The 20,990-nt window shown below is 42.6% G+C and overlaps 1 protein-coding gene across 1 annotated transcript in view; it reads right to left on the reverse strand.

The window, feature by feature from the left end:
• The window catches only part of hectd4 (HECT domain containing E3 ubiquitin protein ligase 4), a 37,115-nt gene that overhangs the window by 2,533 nt on the left and 13,592 nt on the right, over positions 1 to 20,990 (reverse strand). Inside the window, exons 16-74 of the mRNA XM_088418445.1 lie at positions 20,759 to 20,879; positions 20,547 to 20,675; positions 20,131 to 20,255; positions 19,699 to 19,852; positions 19,519 to 19,619; positions 19,214 to 19,412; positions 18,959 to 19,078; positions 18,767 to 18,871; positions 18,237 to 18,400; positions 17,820 to 18,065; positions 17,482 to 17,674; positions 16,842 to 16,946; positions 16,666 to 16,754; positions 16,406 to 16,578; positions 16,151 to 16,286; positions 15,913 to 16,057; positions 15,073 to 15,239; positions 14,844 to 14,990; positions 14,565 to 14,749; positions 14,295 to 14,448; positions 13,944 to 14,224; positions 13,677 to 13,863; positions 13,477 to 13,558; positions 13,184 to 13,386; positions 12,936 to 13,071; positions 12,221 to 12,403; positions 11,972 to 12,136; positions 11,711 to 11,880; positions 11,440 to 11,555; positions 11,263 to 11,366; positions 10,436 to 10,597; positions 10,198 to 10,346; positions 9,955 to 10,034; positions 9,626 to 9,789; positions 9,008 to 9,245; positions 8,773 to 8,909; positions 8,570 to 8,696; positions 8,338 to 8,475; positions 8,125 to 8,261; positions 7,876 to 8,036; positions 7,629 to 7,810; positions 7,340 to 7,545; positions 7,132 to 7,262; positions 6,830 to 7,035; positions 6,567 to 6,746; positions 4,021 to 5,417; positions 3,708 to 3,915; positions 3,401 to 3,624; positions 3,091 to 3,236; positions 2,865 to 2,965; positions 2,483 to 2,606; positions 2,014 to 2,204; positions 1,764 to 1,910; positions 1,573 to 1,692; positions 1,337 to 1,492; positions 1,147 to 1,250; positions 623 to 844; positions 350 to 516; positions 64 to 259 (exon numbers count right to left, since the gene is read on the reverse strand). Of these exons, the coding sequence (XP_088274571.1) occupies positions 64 to 259; positions 350 to 516; positions 623 to 844; positions 1,147 to 1,250; positions 1,337 to 1,492; positions 1,573 to 1,692; positions 1,764 to 1,910; positions 2,014 to 2,204; positions 2,483 to 2,606; positions 2,865 to 2,965; positions 3,091 to 3,236; positions 3,401 to 3,624; positions 3,708 to 3,915; positions 4,021 to 5,417; positions 6,567 to 6,746; positions 6,830 to 7,035; positions 7,132 to 7,262; positions 7,340 to 7,545; positions 7,629 to 7,810; positions 7,876 to 8,036; positions 8,125 to 8,261; positions 8,338 to 8,475; positions 8,570 to 8,696; positions 8,773 to 8,909; positions 9,008 to 9,245; positions 9,626 to 9,789; positions 9,955 to 10,034; positions 10,198 to 10,346; positions 10,436 to 10,597; positions 11,263 to 11,366; positions 11,440 to 11,555; positions 11,711 to 11,880; positions 11,972 to 12,136; positions 12,221 to 12,403; positions 12,936 to 13,071; positions 13,184 to 13,386; positions 13,477 to 13,558; positions 13,677 to 13,863; positions 13,944 to 14,224; positions 14,295 to 14,448; positions 14,565 to 14,749; positions 14,844 to 14,990; positions 15,073 to 15,239; positions 15,913 to 16,057; positions 16,151 to 16,286; positions 16,406 to 16,578; positions 16,666 to 16,754; positions 16,842 to 16,946; positions 17,482 to 17,674; positions 17,820 to 18,065; positions 18,237 to 18,400; positions 18,767 to 18,871; positions 18,959 to 19,078; positions 19,214 to 19,412; positions 19,519 to 19,619; positions 19,699 to 19,852; positions 20,131 to 20,255; positions 20,547 to 20,675; positions 20,759 to 20,879 (10,486 nt within the window). The remainder of the gene's footprint in view (positions 1 to 63; positions 260 to 349; positions 517 to 622; positions 845 to 1,146; positions 1,251 to 1,336; positions 1,493 to 1,572; positions 1,693 to 1,763; positions 1,911 to 2,013; positions 2,205 to 2,482; positions 2,607 to 2,864; positions 2,966 to 3,090; positions 3,237 to 3,400; positions 3,625 to 3,707; positions 3,916 to 4,020; positions 5,418 to 6,566; positions 6,747 to 6,829; positions 7,036 to 7,131; positions 7,263 to 7,339; positions 7,546 to 7,628; positions 7,811 to 7,875; positions 8,037 to 8,124; positions 8,262 to 8,337; positions 8,476 to 8,569; positions 8,697 to 8,772; positions 8,910 to 9,007; positions 9,246 to 9,625; positions 9,790 to 9,954; positions 10,035 to 10,197; positions 10,347 to 10,435; positions 10,598 to 11,262; positions 11,367 to 11,439; positions 11,556 to 11,710; positions 11,881 to 11,971; positions 12,137 to 12,220; positions 12,404 to 12,935; positions 13,072 to 13,183; positions 13,387 to 13,476; positions 13,559 to 13,676; positions 13,864 to 13,943; positions 14,225 to 14,294; positions 14,449 to 14,564; positions 14,750 to 14,843; positions 14,991 to 15,072; positions 15,240 to 15,912; positions 16,058 to 16,150; positions 16,287 to 16,405; positions 16,579 to 16,665; positions 16,755 to 16,841; positions 16,947 to 17,481; positions 17,675 to 17,819; positions 18,066 to 18,236; positions 18,401 to 18,766; positions 18,872 to 18,958; positions 19,079 to 19,213; positions 19,413 to 19,518; positions 19,620 to 19,698; positions 19,853 to 20,130; positions 20,256 to 20,546; positions 20,676 to 20,758; positions 20,880 to 20,990) is intronic.

Genomic DNA, 20,990 nt, shown 5'->3' on the forward strand with positions numbered 1-20,990 from the left:
AGGTGTTAATAATTACATCAACAATCTACGCATTAAGATAGTAATTGTGTAACGGTGGAAAACCTTGAGGAACTCCAGGTTAATGTAGGGCAAGCCACAGGTCCGAAGCTCCATCTCCAGTGGGCTGAGCATAGTTAGCAGCTGCAGGGGAATGATGGAGGCCAACCCTGCACGCACTGCTGTCATACACTCAACATTCTGCAGCTCCCTCAAACGAAGGCCCTGTACTGCCCGTGCATAAACGTCCTTATTCTCCCAGCTACGAACACAGGAACATTCAGGATACAGAAACCATATTAAACTATTAATAAAAAAAAAAAAAAAGGAAGAAATCCACCACAGCACTCACCAGACAGTGAGATTCCGTCCTCCTTGACAAAGCTCCACTTCTTCACCATTCATCGTGATGTAGGTAAAGGTACAGCAGGGCCTGTTGGGAGAGTCGGGGCTCTCGCCTGAATGGTGTTGGGAGGAAATCTCAGCACAGAGTGTCTCCAGCTCAGTCTCATCATTTACCTACACAGCACAAACAGATGAGATACCGTACAAGCAAAGCGCTTTTAACGGTTAACTTGACCAATAGGAGACTACAGTCCACAAATTGAAAGGACAGCTATCTCACATTTTGAAATTTCTTGACATAGTTGTATGTGAGCATGTCCGCTTCCTGAAGGTCCTGTTCTGGGTCGAGGGCCTCGCCCACCAGGCCTTTCCAAAAAGAGCTTAATAGATCCAAAGGAAGGGGCACATCAGCACGGATGGCAATGCCCAGTAGCTGACCAAAGAAGTGTAACAACTGCTCCTCCGCATAGCTGATAGGACATGGTGTCAAGATGTACTTCCCCTGAGTAAGACAAAGAAAGAAAGAAAGAAAGACAACATTTACGCTAACGTAAAAGTGACACTGAGATACAACTGAACTTTACTGACTGTATCAAATCACACACAAATGCTTGGATCTCCAAGTAGACTCATAATGACCAGAATTAACATACCGTATCGGGTATTCCTAAACATACAAATAATATTCTTGTAAGCCATTGACATTATAAACATAAGATTATTTCAGTGATCCCTGGTTTTTCGCGAGTAATGCTTTATTGAAGAACAAAGGAAATTGTCCAACATCCACAAAGTCTGCATTACCTTGTTACGATTGGCCGCAGCACTGGGACAGGGTAGCAGCAAAGAAAGAGCTGAACTTTGCAACTCCTTGCATGCCTGCCAAAGGAAGTGTCTGAAGGAACCACCTGGTCAGACACAAACACAGGTGCTGGAATCCGCTATACCTATCGTCAAAAATGATACATTGTAGATAAAAAGTGCAATATCCAACTTGTGCCGTGAACTTCCTCCCCGGTGAAACGGATGTTGAAAGCGTAGGTTGGGTCCCCTCCACTGGCTAGTTTTACACAAAGCTGGGAGGACGGCATGCATGCAAGCTGGCGTGCAGCCTGGCAGAAGTAGGTATTTTCTGATGATCTAATCTCACCTGCGGGACAATGAGAATATGTAAGTAAAGATGCAGTATATACAAGATGAAATTGTACACCAAGATGAAATAATCTCCACCTCCCACAATCTCAAGAGGGTCCAATGTAATCTCCGGCGCTGCGTGGTCTGCTGTTCTTTGTACCGTGGCGTTCAGTACTCTGTTCATCACAGTCACTTTAGTGTCATAGTAAATCAGCCCTATAAGCAGAAGAAAAATGAATAAAGTGGTGAAAAGAGGACATTACGCGAGATAAATGATTAGCACTCACCTTTCGCCTCACATAACAAGGCTGCAATGCTGTTCTGATAAGTGCTTGTCTGTCGCAGCTCCACCAGGGGGAGGAAGAAACTCTCCAGGGTGTTGTTGAGCGACTGCAGCAGAGCAAAACGCAAGCGCAAGCTCTCTACTGACACATCTGCAAAACACACACAAAACATTGTTAGAACCATTCATGTACTTGAGTGACTTACACAGCAAATACCTAGGAAAAGATACAGATGTTGAAGAGTTTTACTAACTAAGCAGGCAGGCCACACGTGGATCGACACAATCGCTGGGCTCCAGGTAGACTTCATGGGGATGTAATCTGGCTGGTGTAATAGCAAGGTGACGACAAAGGCGATTGATGTACTGGACCAATGCAACGTCCATTTCCAAAGTCCACTTTCTACAAGATTTCTGGGCATGGCGCGTGTCTATACAGGTGCACCTGATGGAGATAACGATGACCAGTAATTACTCAAAGGATGGGATACCTCGTTATTTCATAATCACAGGCATATAAATGTGCATCTAAAAAAAAAAAAAAGGGTACCGTAATTAAAGCAGGATACTCACATTTTACCCCCAAGACTGGATAAAAAAAAAAAAAACACTGTGTGTATTTATAGAATATACATAGTATGTTCTGGGAAGCCAGCATGTGACAGTATCGACGTTACATCAGACTGGGCCGAGTTAAGAGCGGTCTGGCATTCCCAGTCTCACCTTTCAAAGTGGAGGTCGTAGCCGCATGCCAAAATTGCCCTCCAGACGCTACGGATGTCCTGCTTAGCTCGGTCGACCGCAAACCTATGGAAGCCCTCTAACGTCAGGTACTTCTCCTCTGAGACTATAGAAAAGACATATGTGACAAGCAGTTTCAAGTTGACTGACAATCATAAACTCAAACAAGTGCACTAAATTTTCTTTGAAAGCATTTTCATTAACAGTGTTAGTATTTCAAATTCAAACAACAAAATAAGTTTTATTCAGAGTAGGCAAGCTTTGAGATCAAAATCCACCACTTTTAACAATACTGCCCTGTTTAAAAATGGGTATGTAAGTTATGCATTGCATGTGATTTTTAACTGTGTTTCTATTGTTGAACCTTCAAGTTTTTTAGCGGGAGACTTTTCCACATCTTTCTCATCAGGTCTGGCTTTTTCTGGAGATTTGGGTTTCAGGGTCTTTTTCTCACTGAGCGCAGTCCTAGCAGAAAAATGTGAACAATGAATTACGTTTCAAATTCACCAAGAGAAGTATGAATATGAATGTACCTAAAAGCGTGAATGAAGTACATGTTTAAAAAAAAAATGCATAAGGTAGTGTCTCACCTTACACTGTTGAGAACAGATTTTTCCTTTGTGGGAGGTTTGGTGATTGGTCTCTTGGTACTTACTACCTTGCCTTGATGCTGTTCTTTCCCTGCCTTGCTGTACTTGTTCTTATTAGGTTTAGGAATACCATACTTTCTTAGAATCTGGATGGGGAAAACACATTCTCATGGCGATCAGATGCACAGAGACATGATATTTTGGAGTGCTGAAGCAAAAAAAAATAATAACGTTTGATGTAGAGATGGGGCTACCCTTCCAAAATAGTTTCAATAGCCCAGTATATTTAAGATTACCGGGTGCAATTTACCTGTGTAAGTTGGTCTTCAAGTACTTTTTTCGAAGGCCGAACATTGGTAAAGAAAGTATGGAGTAGGTTGCCAGGGGTCTGAGAGTTGATTTGCTCTTTGCTGAGGTAAATATCAGACACTTTCACTGGCTTGGCAGGCGTGAGACTGAGCATTTGTTCCGAGTGCACGCAACTCTTAAAAATATCCATTAGAACATCTCGCGCTCCAGGGACAAGCTTGTCACCTTGGAAAAGATGTAAAATATTTTTAAATTACACGAGGAGAAATAATGTTGCAGAGCAAAACAATTCCTTGTCAAGTACAAACCTCGAATGGACTTGTCCAGAAAATAGTCTTCGAGAGCAGAGCTGCCCTGAGTGTCAAACAGACTTTGGTTAACACTTGAGGCTGTGAGAATCTCCTCATTGGTCAACTCCATGAGCTCATCTTCACCTTCCAGACTGGACAAACCAATTAGGTCACTGCTGTTAAAGAGACTAGCACGTATTTTTTCCACTTTGGCTCGAGAACGGACCTGGAATCAATAAAAAAGAAAAAAGAAGCAGAATAGAACATTTAGACAGAAATAAATGAACAAGACAGGTTATTACCTTAATAAGAAAAAAAACATTTAACTCACCTCAATGACAGCATAACCTTTGATCGGCCTCGCCGGGACTACGTTGGCCTCTTGCGAGGTGACCGTGTGCATAGAGCCTCCTTCTGACACTGATGGTGTTTCTGCACTATCCACAGGCTCCCCGAAGCTGCCAAGACTCCCCAGGCTTCCAGTGCTACACAGAGAAGTATCTAGACTCTCCTGACTGGAAACAGTCAGGGGTTCGTGGGAACCCTGCTGGGGTTGATTTCCAGCAGAAGCCGCTGCGGCTGGGTTGACAGCCGGGACAGCTAATTGTTCCTGCTCAACGGAAAGTTCACTGGCCGTGCGAGAGACTCCCTGAGAGGAGCTGCAGATGGAGGTCTGACTGGTCGAAGCTGACGCACTCACACTCAAAGCTGGAGTCACGCTGCTGGAGCTGTCAGGACTCTCAGGACCGCCGTTTTGGGGGAAGGGGCGCTCAGACTCAGTGTTCACTTTGCCACCCTGAGGGCTTGAGACCCTCGCCACTATTTTAGTTTTCTTAGGGTCCTCTTCCTGCAGAGGTATGTACACTTCATCTTTGAAAAGCCCTCCGTGCGCATTGCAAGCCCGGCGGATGGCATTACGAACCACTGCCTCCTCCAGGTGTGTAGGGATACCTGAAAGCACCAGCAGACGGCTATGGGCAGTGGGGCCAACCAAAGCCTGGCAAGCATCTGTCACGGCATCACTTGTCACGCTCAAACCCTGAGGATCCTTATTTGCAAGATGTCGAAGAATCATCAGAAGAGTTAGGCAGCGGTGGAACCACAGCATGTCTTCGGGTTTACTACCCGCCATGTTCAGCAGAGCGCTGTCACTCTCTGACAGTCGGGCACCACTTCCCCTTTTACCGGATACCACTGCAGCCACTGCGGCGGCTGCCCTCTCACGTTTCATTTTCACCTTCTTTCGTTTAGACAGAAGGCTGGGACTCTGTGGTGTCTGGCCAGGGGATGAGGACGACGACGACGAAGAATCACTGAGGTTAGGAGCGCTGGTGGAAGTCAGGGTTCCAACTGTGGACCCTCCAACATTGAGTGGCAGAGTCACCTCGGCCACAGCTAGACAGACCTCCATCAGAGCATGAAAGTAGGTGGAGAACCGACTCTGCTCTGCTGCCAGTGCCAAAGCGACACCTCCGGATGACGATCCCCCGGCTCCAGCTCCTCCAGCAGTCCAGCCCTGTGTTTCTCGATCGTAGAGCTTACGGAGTTCTGTTTGCAGGGCCATGAGTACTGCGAGGCAGGGGTTGAGGAGCAGAGCAATAGAGCTGGACAAGCCCGAGGGGCTTTTACGCTGCTCCAAATGGTGAATCTTTCGCAACAGCTCAGCCAGCAGGTGAAAGATCAGTTCTTTGATGGAAGGAGCCAGATCAGTGGTCCAAAGTAAACCACCTTATGCAAAGAAACAAGAGCCAGCACGTGAAACATTGAAAGCTAGTTTATTGTATATGTGACAATGCTAACCTCCTTTCAATAACAACACAGGCTTTGTGGTTATTTTAATTTAAAAGCGTCATATCCTAGGTAAAAAATGTATGATTGTCTTCATTAAGCAGAATGCGCCCTCATATTTTTTCCGAAATTTTGAATTATTACCACAAACAAATTATTGTGAAAAGTATGGGTGCATCCTATAAACGGTAACTTAACAAACACGCTGATAACTTTCAAGGAAGAGTTATTTGTCAGCCACATCCGCTGAGTTTTGACACACAATGTATATTTTTATATCAGCCGTATTCTTACTTACGATAATTACCATAACGGTGTAAGCTAGAGGGTGGACGTCTGGTGGCTGTTAGCAGCCAGTGCCTATTGCAGCTAACAGCAGCTGTGTTACCTTTGTTGTCATGGCATCATTTTCAATAAGATAACAACGTTCAAGTTCATCCTTGTTCGTACACAGGAATATTACTAAAACGGATAGGATTAGGTTGAAATATGTCTCCAGCTGATTTAATTGAGTAGCAAAATATGGAGCTGTCTGAACCAGTTAGATAACATGACAAAGTATTCTATTTGACTCATTTATTAATTGTGGTCTTTCAGAAAATACACAGAATCATAAACTTGGCGGAACATGGATGGTACATAACTTCGGGTATTTATGTTTACATGAATTCGAGCTGCGTCGCAAGGAAAAGCAATAACAACTGCTTGGAGCGCATTCAACATTACACTGCTGCTGCGTCACTGACCGCTCACAGTGTGGAAAATTTGAAACACACTTAACCTGCAACAAATACTGTATATAGTTTACGGATATGAATACAAGCAAATATGAAGAACTTAGGAAGATGAGATGTATTCTGTTTCGCTAGTTTTTACATTGACGCCAAACTGTTGGTGCACCTTACACACGCTAACATAGAAAATACCAGAATTTGACCCTAAAATTAAGAGTGCTTCCGATACACAGGTGCGTCCTATATTTGGGGAGTTACAGTAACTAATTTCCACAACTTTTCGGCTGGGTGGTTAACATCTTGTCAACATTTGATTGTCACTGCATACTGCCAGTGTTTAAATCAAGGTACTTACCAAGCAATTCTACCACTTGTAGCAGTACAGACGATGGCACAGTGTCCAGCTCATCTTCTGACCGCTCGCTACTCTCGCCCAACTTCCATGTCAACAGCTGCTCAGCGAATGCCATGGCCAAAGGAAACTCCAAAGGCAAGGAATGTAGCACCAGTACAGCACCCGGAGGGGGAGACACACCTATAATCAAGACAAATGGACTAACCATGAATAATTTAACATCGCTATATATGCAATAAATCTATTATTCAATAAATACATACCCAGCTTGATATGCACTTTATCAGTGGGGATGATGACAGAGGGATATTGGTTGGTGGTGGGAGGGGGAGTAAGGCCTGTGTTGGCAGGTGAAGCATCCAAAGGATAGCACACAGCCTCCATCAGATTAAGCTGCCCATTCCTACGCACTTTGTGACCCAGACCATACAGCATTACCCGTGCCCAAGGAGCCTTGTACAGGCTGGAGCTAATGGGAAAAAGGGATGTTACACATTTATAGCAGAGGATAAAAAAATAAAGCTTAGAGTGATTCATGGTACAAAACTACTGGCGGCTATCTCACTCTTTGCGGCAGCCGAGCTGGCTCTCTTTGCATGAAACAATCACAAATGCGGCCCCTGGAAAGCTGACGTCCATGCTCACTTTCGACTCGGTTACGGGGAACTCCTCAGATGTAAACTGCTCGGGTGCATGCTGTTAACAGAATACACAATTTCTCATTTAGTCCACATTTAGAAAATTTCAATGACTCGTTGACGAGCAGAGCAAACCTGGAGGAAACAGCAAATCTGTTTGGTTAACTCTAGTAAGCTTTCCTCTCCTTGATGCAAGGCACGAGTGATGGCCACAGTCAGCCACTCCCGGATGGGTTGAGAATTGCCCTGGTAAAACAGGTCTGTGGGAGAGCAGCTTTGGTCTTGAAGGTTGTGAAGCACTGACTGGGCGAGGAGGATTGAACCAGAACTAATAGTGCCATCTACGGGAATTAAATTTTCAAGGTGGTTAGAAGAGAGCTTAGGCAGATGGAAGCATTTATTTCTACTATATTTCATTAATCACCAGGCAGGGGTGGAGCCAGCAGCTGATTAGACAATAGTTGTAAGTGCTCCAAGGTTATGTCTCGGATCGCAGGTATGTGGAAGAGACGGGTGAAGGTGTGAGGATTTTTTGGGGCGTAGATGTTTAGTAGGGCCATTCGACAGTATAAACGAGCCAATGCACTCTCACAGCGAAGTAGCTCCCTGGAAAAAAAAGGTACATCAATAAAAGGTAACATGCATTTACTATATGCGAGTAGGGTTAAAACCTGTGTATCTGAATGTTGCTACTGTCCAGTGAGACTAAGCCATTGGCTGCAGTACGCCGAGATCCAGCTGGCGGGCGCTCCAGAATTTCAATAGGGTACCAGTACCTTACTAGCACACCCTCACTGCGAAGGTAGGTCTCCACCTGTACCAGCTCATTCAGCTAGAAAAAAAAAATGAAAAAATGACAATAAAGTGTAAATTTACCCTAAATCTGCACAAAGCTTTGAAACATGTAGAATTGCACTTACAGAGTCAACATCCAACACCACTCCATGCAGTCCAAAAGTCTTCAACATGCCCCTAATGGCAAACTTGGGCAGAGCTGTCCCACCAGTAGTGCTATTGGTATTGTTGCTGTCGGTACAGCGGATGACCACAGTCAAGCCTGTATAAAGACATGACAGAATTGAAAATAAACTTCGAAGAAAGCACGAGCAGTAAGAATATTGCAGTAACGTTACCTTTGCGAACTTTATCAATAGTGAATTTGTTGGCCTCATCCTTGATATCTTCTATGGTGGGGAGGTATAGGTCTCGCGGAATGCCACCATTTTCCTCATACAAAAACTCCACTGTCTGTCTGGCAATGTCTACCATGCCTGTTGTCAATTAAACAAAATCAACACATTTCAACATAATCCCAGTAGTCTCAAAGCTGTCTTAAGATATTTTTATATTTTTCTTTTTTTTTACCTAACTGCAGGGCTCCTTTGATTTGGTCTAGACCAGATTTCCTCTCAGCTTCATTACGAAACCTCCTTCGAATAGTGGGGAACACTTTGGTTTCCCAAGCCTTTACCAGCAAGGCATAGTGGTCCTCCTAAAATTGAAATATAATTGTGACATAAAGAAGCTCAAACGGTGACACTGTATCTGGATGATGAATGCTGCCTTACCCTTGGGGCATCATCATCATCCTCATCATCACTCTCATCATCTGCAATAGGCGGAGGGTGTGGATCAGGCCCAGAAGTGACTAGGTTTTCATAGCTCAGCTCCACCTTGTAATGGCAGGACAGGTCACTGTTGTATTCTAAATTAAAAAAAAAAAAAAAAAGAGAGAAAAAGACATATTATACTCATGTTGGCAATCACATCAGAGTATTTAGGAAAGGACAGAAACGTATATACGTTGCTGTGGGACTGCCACTGCTGCAATGCGACAGGGGGGTCCATGGGAGCCTGAGTCAGACGTAACACTTGCTCCTGCATCATTATCACTGTCTGATGCCATGGCGAAAGGGAGGGCTTCAAAATTTGCACTTATTTCTTCAGCAAGGTCAATGCACAAGTCAGCAGCATTCCTGTGTGCTTGGCCTTCGGCGTATGCAAATGAGCGGTTTCCAAAGTTGGCCCGAATCTTTGAATTCTACAAAACAATGTCGCAAGCAGTAAAGAATACAGCAGTATAAAGTATATCCAGTAAAGCTCCTCGACAAAGAAACCTGACTCTGCACATGTTGATGGCTGTCCTGGCAATTTAGGTAAGCATAAGCAGCCCTTTGCTTGAAATTTATGGTGCCAAGTAATAATTTGTTTTGTATTTGGTGCCTTCTTTGCAAAATTTGTGAAGAAGGCACACTGCACTGTCTTCGGTGACTTGAGTTCGAGCATACTCAACCGCAAAATGCCTTTTCTTTTGACGTGAACTGCATTTCTTAACCTGAAAAGATAGAACTGCCAAAATGTGTGTGTGTGTGTGTGTGTGTGTGTAAATTGTACTAATTCCTTTCACTTTAATCAGAATACCTTCTTCTGAATGTGAACCAAAGGCCACATTCCACCCGCCACCTCCTCAAGTATTGGACTCAGCCTTTGTCCACAATAGGTGAAGTAGACCCGACCTTTTGGGGCCTGGCCCGGGGGTGGAGGTGTCCCTTCTGAACGCTCCCATCCTATTCCAGCCACATCACCTGTGTTAATGTAAATGCAGTTGCAGCATTATCATTGGAAAACAGTATTTACAGAGGGTTACTGGGCAATTATAGCTTTGTAACTCTAGCAATACAAAATACTGTATGATTTAGAGAACATGGAAAATAAAATATGAGCAAAACAAAAAACATAATCCCTCTCACCAGGAAGGAGTGACACATCTAGTCTGACGCTCTTCCACTGCAGCAGACTGGAGCCATTATAATGCACTGCCCTTCCATTACTGCCACATAGAAATAGCCCGAAGAAAGAACAGGTCATTGTTGGAACGACACAAATGGCTCACAACACACAAACTCCAGACAGAACGTCCTTAAAAATAACTAACTAAATAAATAAATACATACGACGATAAAAGTGTTCATGTGTATGAAAGGTCAATTTACTTGTGAAAAAGACATGTGCCAACAGGGTTGGTCCATGCTCCATCTCTCTTTTCAGCCTCAGTGGCAAAACCAAAGGACACAATAGGGCCACTGTCTTCCTCAGAGTCTCCATAGGAAACAACTTCTATCTCCCAATAAAAAGAAGGTGCCTGGGAGCATAAAGACAAGGAAAATTAAAAACTGTCGAGAGGCACCATGTCAAAAGAAAGTCCCAGGGTTAATCTGACGAATGATCAACCTGAATTGGCACAGGAGAGGTGGCATAAATGAAGGTGCCCCGAGGGAGCCCTCCTCCAGCACTGGGGTCTGCCAAGAACGTGACAGAGGTAAGACGGGATGAAAACATACAGGCGCGGACTGGAGGGAACACTCTGGAGGGACACCAGGTTATCTCTTTGGGCTGGAGAAGCATATAGAAGCAAAGAGTTGCAAATATTATTGTTATTATTGCTCAAAGGTTTTTGCATGAAAATATGTTTATAAATTACAGCAAAGGAAAAAAATGTTCAGTGTTTCCTCACTAGGTGCTTCATCTTTCGAGCCCGTGGTGCTTTGGTTTTTTTTTTCATGAAAAAAAAAAAGCTGTATTGTGGAGGGATACATTGTGAAGGTTTTGACTGTAATGTAACATATGCCATGGGCACATGGGACATCAACTGCAAGTGGAGCTTGTAGCTGACCAAACATGACAGGCAGACTTTACACTCAAAATTCCTATTTATAACAAAAGCACTCTAGGTAACATTGCTTTCTTTCATTCTCATTCTCATCCCTCTTTTTCGGCCCCACGTTCGAGTTGTCTCATGCATGTGTGAGCTACATAAAGAAGACTGGCCCAGCAATCTGTCAATCAGCTCACGGGTACTCCGACAGGACATGTGATTGGCTCCCGGTGCGAGGGAGCACTGTATTATACTATTCTCACATAAAATAAGCTGTAATAGTAGTAATCCCACGGCAATTGCTAAATAGTCAACAAAAGTAGCCATTAACTACGTTTTAAATTTAACAATCTTCTTAACATTGTGACTGTAATTTGTTAAGTTATAAACATAGAAACTCCACCTGGCGTCTGTCTGTTTGAAGTGGTGGTGGGGGTGGACGAGCACAATCTCTGTAAAGCATTCGCACTCTTTCACATTGGGCCTCAACGATACCAAGACGCTCTCCTACAAACACAAAAAGGGGACAAAAACTGAAAATGATTGTCTTGAGCATTTAGGGTGCATCTTTTTTTCTTACCAGGACTACAATCTTGAGCAACCAGGTTCAGCACCTCCACAGCCGCAGGACACTGCTGGATAAACTCTTCACAAAAAGAGCTATCCTCCAAGAGTTGTGCCATTACCAGGCATGCCCTGAAAATTAACACATCATTATAAGTTGTTCTACAGTAAATATGAATATTTTTAGCACTCTGAATCTATTTGAACCAGAGTAAAAAAAAAAAAAAAAAAACACTTAGAAGGACTGTTTTTTTTTTTTTTTTTTTTTTTTTTTTTTTTAGACTGACCTGGTTCTTATTTCAGCAAGCAAGCGAACTGCAGCCATTACTGGGCTAGCTCCATCTCCAGAAGCTGGTAGAGAGGTGTGAATGGACAGACTGCCCTCCTGTGGCAGAAGCATGGATTGCACCGCTTGCACTACCTTCTCAGTGATTGATAGCTTGTACAAGGGCAACGCCTGAGGATTGGGGAGAGGGATGAGATGAGAATCGAAATATTGTTTTCCATTCAACGATGAAAGTGATTACACTACAGGGAGGCAGTCTTACCTCAGATCTGGGTGTACACAGGCGAGATATTGGTACTGTCAGCACATCTGAGGCTTTACACGTTCTCCTGTAGTCACAAGATGGGAACTTGACAGTTGCAATGCCCTCCTGCTCATTGATAGACATCACAATCCCCACACTGCCCAGCACCCCTTTACCTATCACCTGTAGATATGAGATATATACTAAGATGTTGAAAGGAGTTTCTGGATGAAATGAAAAACAGTATTAGTAATTTATCATTTTTACCTGGACCTCAGACCCAATTTTAATGGTTTCTTTGAATCCCCCCAGAGCACAGAGTGCGGCAACTGCCTGCCTGCCAATGGCCTGAAGTTTAGCCAGCTTCCTACCACTGCTGCTGCCATTCTCCAAAATACTCTCGGCATACTTTCCCAATTGAGGGATGAACATCAGTGCCCTGGAGAGGACCTAATATAAACAGAGAGTCAACGTACAGTAAACAGTATAAGAGAAGCATTCAACATTGTGGACTTGATATACTAGGACCCCAAACAGCAGAGAATAAATGTACGTGTTCATTCTGTTCTGCTGTTGACAACTGGTATAAGTCTCAGACACCAACTTTTTTAAAAGGATGGTTCTGTATTTAAGTAGCTTTGATGGTTTTCAACATGGGACATTTGGGAGAGCACAGCAAGCGCAAAAAGGAAGTTTGTGACGTTAGCAATTGCATAAAAGCCATGTTTTGTTTGACTCAACTCAACCAGAGGGCTCATCCTGCGTAGCAGTGAATTAAAGATTCGGAACAGCATACCCAGAAAAACAGATTCCTCAATGTAATGAAAGCATTAACACTGCAATTGGTTGGCAACCAGTTCGGGGTGTCCATTGCCTACTCCCGAAGTCAGCTGGGATAGGCACCAACAAGCCTGTGACCCTTGTGAGGAAAAGCGGCAATAGAAAATAGATGGTTGGATGGATGGACATAAGTGATACTTACTTTTTCAGCAGTACTCGTCCAGATTTGAGCAGTGTTTGACTCAGGGGCAGTAAGTAGACTATGCAGTAGAGCAATAACCTCAGCAGCCATACTGTTGGCAACATGCCCACTGATGAATGGCCTAACAGGGTCCGACCTGTAGAAGACATGATTTCCAGTTGGTCGCTTGACATCATTTATCTACTCAACAATATTAGACAGCAGAATTACACGAGCACAATTAATGCTATTGCACATGGCCAAAGCACCTGGCCAGCTCAGTGTTCCTGTCTCTACAAGCAGATGTTTGAGCAGTTTTCTTTTTGTCTCCACTGGTTATGCCTCCAGCGGTCTCTTGGGTCAGAGTCTCTACAGGCGGCCCAACACTCACAATCAGACCAGACTGAGCCCATTTAGTGGCCTTCCTGAGGGCAGCAGATGCTTCCTCTGTGATTACCTCACAATGCCCGCTCTATAATAATAAATACATAAATATTTAAGAAAAGTATTAGAGTTGAGAACTGAGGGGAAAAATAATGAAAAAAAAAGTTGTAGGTCTTACTTTGGTCATATCTCTGTCCATTTTGACAACTTTTTCCATGTTTGCACCGGTGCCAAGTCGAAAGGGTCGTCCCTCAGAACTGCTACATTTTGGAAGAAGAGGGAAAATACATAAAATACACACATAAAATCTTAAATGGGCTGAAAATTGTGAAACTAGAAAAATGTTCATACGAAAACCACTTTCAAGAGAACGTTTACCTTAGAAGTGGTTGAAGAACCTCGTGAGATGACTGATCCTCTCTCTTGTGAATGAAGATAGATAGTTTACCATCAACTGCTTCACCTTCTTCCCCAATATCCTCATTCTTTAGGGCTCCTTTGGAACTGGCTCGGGAGAGACTTGTATCTGGCTCAGAAGAGCTGGGAGACAGCAATGTCTGGCAACCTGGTGAATTGAAAAAATGAGAGGAAATATGAATCTTTTGCATTATTTAGCAATCAAGATTTGGAGAAAGAAAAACAAACCTGGTACCACATAGTCTGCCAGCTTGGCCAGCAGCAAAGCAGCAATACGCGAGGCAGGGTCATTAGCATCGTGTTGTTCTGCATCAAGTGTGTTAATAGAAAAGCTCCATGACGGTAAGGCCACGTTCCCACAGTCCTCAACGCTCATGAGAGGCAAGGCAGCTCGACAAAGCTGCAAGATGATGAGGACCAGCTTTGGAGAGGGTCTCTGATCAAGCAGCAAAGACAAGAGCTTTGAAACACAGGCTGGTTGGCTCAGGATGGCTTTTCCAATGTGGCTCCTGGAATGAAACGTAAATTACTGTACGCTCACTGTAAATACTATCACATTCAGCATAAAACACAACTTACCTAGAAAGGTCATTCAGAAGACTGAGCACATCCTGCAAGGCATCATTGCCAGCTGCTTGATTCCCACAGCACTCGGTTGCTCTGGCCAGATGATTGGTCAACAAACTGGACACCTGTCGAGCCAAACCGGAATGTACTCCATCTGTAGAGCTCCCTTTAGGATAGAAAAACAAACCAAAAATGCTGCTAATAATTTTGTTACAACACCAAAAAGTGCAAGAAAATACCATATCACTATTACATCAACATTATTATAGTTCTGTAGAATACCTTCCACTTTCTCCCACTCAATGCAGCGGTTAGCAAGTACTTGAAAAGCAGCCCAGGCCATGGTGGCTACCTTCTGCTTTTTAGTCTGCTTCTCATTTGAGCTGCATTCCCTCTGACCACTCAAGCTACATAAACTGTCCATGAGCTGCACAAGCCCACTCCGAACTAAGCACTGCTCCTCACTCCTATAGAACGATATGCAATAAGTAAGGATGTGTATGGTCAATATGCTGTGACAATGGTATGAGGGGTGAAAAGGAGGGATTCCAACTCTCTTGCCTTGTGTAAGGTATTGTGCAAAGTAAGCCAATACTGTTGGCACAAGCAATGGGGTAGCGAGCACACAGAGACACTACAGATGTCATCGTCTCCCCAAAGGCCTCCTGCACCTGCTCTACCATTCCACCACAGGTCAGCTCCTCAATCCTGTACATAAACAGATTTAGAAAACAGGAGAAAGAGAGATAGCAAAATGCAAGGCATGTGTGTTATTGGATCCTTATCTTGCCTTGGGCCTCCTTGCAATACCATTGTTACAGGCCCAACCAGGTGGGTGACTCCACCCACTCTTACAGCAGCTGTAAGCAGCTCTCTCATGTGGACTAATGCCTGCTTTCGCGTGCTCCCACGGCGCCAACGTGTCTGTGCAGCAGACAGAAAGCTGCTGCTTGATACCTGCACATATTGATATTTGTTGTGGTCAGATATGGGAAGTAACAGAGTACAATGACTTCAAATCGCTATTATTAACTAGATTATACAGGTATCTGTGCGTCGTCTCATTATTTATTTTCTGATGTTTACTTATATTACACGCATTTGAAGAGATCACCTGTACTTTCTATTCCATACATTGTTATATCAGTCTAAATATGCATAAAACCCGTGGCTGAGATCACTGAGAGGCTAAAAAAGGCAGCAGCTACACGAAAAAATGTGAACCAGGGATAATTAAAAATGGCCTTAAATGATCCAGAGAAGCAATATGTTCGTCATCAGTGGCCCTATTTTATGATAAGTGCGTCATTGTCCTTGTTTTTCATCTCATGGAAGCCATGATTCTATTTATCTTCTCAGTATAAACCCTATGCAAAAATAGAAGTAATATAAGTACTGTATATAATATTGTGACTGTAGAAATTATTTTTTAATGTACTTAAGTACAATTAATTACACATGTATTTTAGAGTGTCTACTTTTCCATTTAACCAAGTACTTTTAGCATTTTTTTCCCAAACAAAAGTACAGTATGGATTACATCTACAAAGTGAGTGCTTTTTCAAATTCTGGTGCATGCAATTCCAGTCATTATGGAAAACTGGAGATCATTATTAAGCAATGGACTTACAGCTTGATCAGGAGTAGTGCCAATAAATGCAAAGAGCTGACCCAATAGGACACTGTATGTTGGCTTGTCTCTACTGTCTTCAACTGCCAGGGACTGCAGCAGCGTAAAAGAGCTACTACGATGACTGGTAGGGTGATGACGCCTTCTGTAGAAAAAAAAAGAAAAAAAAAAGACCAAATAAATGGAGCATTTATTTATTTATTTCATGTTTCATTGATCAAACAAAGATGAATAATACCTTTGTGCAGCATGTGTAAACTCCAAATCTTGGTTAGCAATCATCTCTAAGTCAGAGGGTGCAGACATGCTGCGAAGGAAGACTGGCTGCTTCACAATGGAGATGACTGTTTTGGCGTCTGATACAGACTTAGAAGCTGATGCACAAGTTGAAAGAAAATCAAAAGCACTGTCCAACACTGAAAAAATGTAACAGCTATTGCAGAGATTCAGTTTACAGTAAATACTTTAATTACAATTAGAAGTGAACGTCTACCTGGACTGGGTGTTCCAGCAGGTGTAGTGGTTAAGCTTCTGCAATGTGGTGCTATGGTAACATGTAGCAGTAGCTCTGTACGGTTCATCAAACTCTTCACAAGTGCCTTAGTTTTAGCCAGGGGGGTGCTACTTTTAAGGTGCATGCTGTTTACCTCATGAAAAAACTTCTCCCTGTTGGCACAAATACGTAAGTGGTTACAGATGATGTTAGACTATCGTCAATGAAGTGAGAGCGTTAATGCATTTTAATTAACTCGCCTCAATCCAAGGACAACGTTTTCCAAGTCACTAAAATCAAGTGGGACATCTTTCAGGGAGCAAAGTAGTTCAAGCTCTTTAATTTTATTCTGACCAAAAACAAAAAGCAAAAAAAAGAAGAAGAAAATCAATATTGTGTTATGATGCTGTGTCAAGTGCATTGTTCAACAGGGTACCTCAAAGAAGTGGTAGTCATGAAAGAAAGGAGTGTTGTTTTCCAGCTTTCCCTGCTGGGCCTCTTCTACCTCATTCTGCCATTTTTGTTCCAGTTCTGCGACACTCTGCAACCAACATAGAAGATGAATACACAAATCCATTCTGGTCAACAATATGTACTACCACAAAAAAAAAAAAAAAAAAAAAAATATATATATATATATATATATATATATATATATATATATATATATATATATATATATATATATATATATATATATATATATATATATATTTTTTTTTTTTTTTCAAATAGATTCTATCAAGATATCTAGTGTATGTAAGGGAAGCAGTGAAAACTTGCAAAAGCACATCAAGAGTTCCTAAAAGAAACAGTAAAACAACATTCACACAAGAAATAATGTTACCAATGTTGTTGGTACTTGATTTTTTTTAAAGCGTTGCTCATCCAAGTAACAAAGCCAAAACAAAATAAAATGTGTCGCCATTGGTTATTAATTCATGCACAGTTAGCAGTATGCTCTGATATTCACCACATAAAAAATACTGAAAATCATTCCTATCTACATGCTTGGATGCTGAAGAGGAAAATGTTCTTGCACTCGGGTAGTTATGGTTTAAATTAAAAATGCTTACCTGCAGTTGACGCTCCATCGCATTTATCTTCTTGAAGGTCTCTGCCATGATCTTACAGACCAGGTCAAACTCTTCTGTGTGGTCTTCACGGTACTGGTAGTTGACAAGTGACTGCAGACCATCCACTAAGCTCAAATGCTTAATGACACATGAAACAATCACCTCCTCCATGACATCTGGCCGGATCACCTCTCTGTCAGGAATAAAATAGTTGCTTGTATAATGGTTATACAATTTAAAAGAATACAATGAGTAAACATGGAGCAAACATGGTATAGTCATAAAATAAAACATGCATTATGAAACAAAACACTGTTTAGTTTGCATACAGCTCTTACTTGATGCTGGGCCGAAACTGTGGGCGAGCTCTTCCAGACACCTCTCGCAATCTTCCCATGATGCCTGGAGGGAGGCGTATACGTGGCAAGTCGAAGTAGGTACCAGACGTAAAACCCGGAGGCGGAATAAGTACGTCTGCGGGGTAGGTGAATTCACGATCCTCCTCGATGGTTAGTGGAAGAGGTGAAGGACTTGGAGTGAGAGCAGGAGAGAGTGCGCCGTTTGCTTCCACCTGCCACTGACACCTAAGAACAAAGAAATGTGGCAGCATTCCGCATTTGGTCTTCTATTGCCTTTACAAATGAGGATGACAACTAATCAAGCAGAGTCTGAAAGCCATGCTATTTGAAGGTAAAATACATGAAATCAGATCAAAATGTAAAAATGACAAATTCTAGCTTTACATAATGCATCACCTTTGCAGCAGCTTTGAGCAAAGCAAGTCATGGCAGGCGTCCTCCTCTCTTGTCACCTCTGGACCATTATATAGAATGCGTAGCATTGAGCAAGCAAGCACTGACAGGCCAAGAGCCAGGTCTGCCAGGAAAGGGAGGCCTCCAGAGACATCCTCAGATGACTCCTGAAAAGATGACATCCCCCCAACAAACATTATACAAGTAATGGGGTGGTAGTCGCTCATCTGTAATGACTTGGGCTTGGGAGCCAGGGTGTCACAAATCAAGTCCTCTTGAAGACAAATGTAAAAATAGCAGCTAGCTATGTAAAAGATGCTCGTCTGCTTCCTGGCCACCATTAAGGTGCCTTTGAGCAAGGCATCAATATACCAGTATACAATACCAAACACAAATATGAGTTTGACTAAATGTGAATTTTGCCTTGAGAGATTGTTTTTTAAAAATCTGAATATATGAGCCAGGACAACAAAATGTATTCAAACAACATTCTTCTAACATTCTAACAAAATACCATTGTTAAAGTGCTTTACCTGGGCTCTGACAGTGCAAGAAAAGCCCCACATGGCTTTATCAGGGGTGTTGTGCTCTCGCCCACTTCTCATTTCAAAGGAAAACGTCACTGTGTCACCTTCGACCTACATGATTAAGAATAATAAATGTATGCAGTACAGACTGTGATTATAGTCATTTAATCTGCATCTGTTGTTCCCAGCTTCTATTACCTTGACAAGATCTTTAGGCCATCCTGTCCCCAAAACGCTGCGACTACCATATCCTAGAGTATTTCCTCCATATTCTGTTACTTTACGACTATTAGTGTTGGGACCGGCATAAATAACCAACTAAGGAAAAAGGAAAAAAAATACATTGTAAACAATATTAGTAGGGAAACCTTATTGATGATGACCTATTGCACTGCATTATAGACTAACACACAGCATTATACTATGCTGTGTGGAAACTTGTTTCATAAATACCTTGTCATAGTCATATTGCGAAGAGCAGCGAGAATCAAAGCGAAGATACAAACAGCGAGCCCCTGGAATGTGCACAGTCTCCTTAAATTTATAGTTGTCTCGCACAGGATGCACAGTTTCTACTGTCTTCCCGGCAGCCCAGGGGGCAGGGATCTTCAGTCCTGTCAGGAAGCCTGGCTCTTCACGTTCATCAAGAATTCTTGAAAAGTAAAGAGATTTAAAATAAAATACTTTTAGAAATGTACTAAAAGCAGAGCTATTGTTCAAGCAATGTTATTTGTTTGATGGACCTCCATAGAACATACTTGTCATCAGCAGCAGAGCTCTTCATCCCCTGCCCGATAGAGCCCCCCAAAATTGTTTCTTCCGAGAAAAGTGGTGACTGAGTCTTTAGTAACAGAGCAGTCTGAAAAGAAAACAAGGGAGAACATGTATGTTGTCCTGCTCCAGGGTGTGTTCTTAATTTAACATCAACATTAACAAACCTGACTAGTGTATAAAACCAGCTGCACTAACTGAGGCATAAGAGCATCAGCTAGCGTGAGCGTCTGCAGGTTGGGGTGCATCAGAGAGGTCAGCAACACTGGCAATAAATGTCCCAGCATGGTGGCCTTAGTTACCTGCTCTAGGCCTTTCAACCTTTTGAAACACGAGCAAAAAGCAAAGGGATGACCTCTAACCACTAGCCAGTACTGTTGACAAGAAAAACATAATACCTTACGACAGTGTCCTGGTTTACTCTTAACTACTAACATTTGTAAGTAAATTTGTAAATTTGTAATTGTAAACGAAAAAAGAAAATAACAGTGATTGTGTGAATTCACATGACCTGGCACCAATTTAAGGCCCATTTCTGCCGTTTGATATTGAAAATGGAGGACAGGTTCTAAAGTTATTAAATAAATAAAATGAATCACCTTGTTTCCTTGTCAAGGATGTCGCTGTTAATGAGAGCTGTTGTCACCTGCTGCAGCGTCTCCAGCGCCTCATCACATCCCACCAGGATCTTGGTTGCTAAGGAGAGAATGCTGCCTTGAAGTTCCTGGTGACATCACAGAGAAATTGCCCACAATTCGATAACCCTGCTTCTAAACTTTCGCTTCACAGTTATGTTTTGCTAAGTTATTTTTCATAGCTGAAATGTGATCTCTACAGTTAAGATATACATATTGAATAATACAACCAGAGCGGAATAAGAGCATGCTGTTTACATTTTTGTTATTAACCGTAATTTGAAAGTACCACTCAGCATCCTTAACTGATAACTCTGCAGTGAATGTAAACAAAAGAACATTGAGTAAAAGAGGAAGGGGTATTTAAAGGGGATGTTTACCTGTACCTTCATTGTTTCCCCTTGTAGGGAGCTGTCACTGTCGTCGCTATCATCTGGACGGATAAGAATGGTATTACTGAGAAGGTGATTCTGAACAGCCATGAGGTAGCGCAGACAAGGAGAGACCACCTACAGGGAGGGAGTGACAACTCAGACTAATATCATCACAGATTAGTAAAGATTTCAATTCCTTGTACAGACTGTGATCCTACTGGGACTGTGGAGAGGAGCTTTTGGAAGTCATCTCGAGCAACTGTCTGACATTTGGTAATAAGAAGGCAGGAGTCCCGAACCACGGTCTTGAGAATACACTGCAGTAGGTCGTCACTCAGCCTGTATTAAAGAGATTTCTTTAGGTTTCGTAGCATTATACATGTACTATTTTCCATCTGCGATTCTCTATGATTTGATATTGTCTGTGGATTAAGGTATTGTCGAAGACGT

This window comes from Hippichthys cyanospilos, chromosome 1 (assembly GCF_059441005.1).
Source record: "Hippichthys cyanospilos isolate Australia breed blue-spotted pipefish chromosome 1, RoL_Hcya_1.0, whole genome shotgun sequence".
In the NCBI taxonomy this organism is placed as follows: Eukaryota; Metazoa; Chordata; class Actinopteri; order Syngnathiformes; family Syngnathidae; genus Hippichthys; species Hippichthys cyanospilos.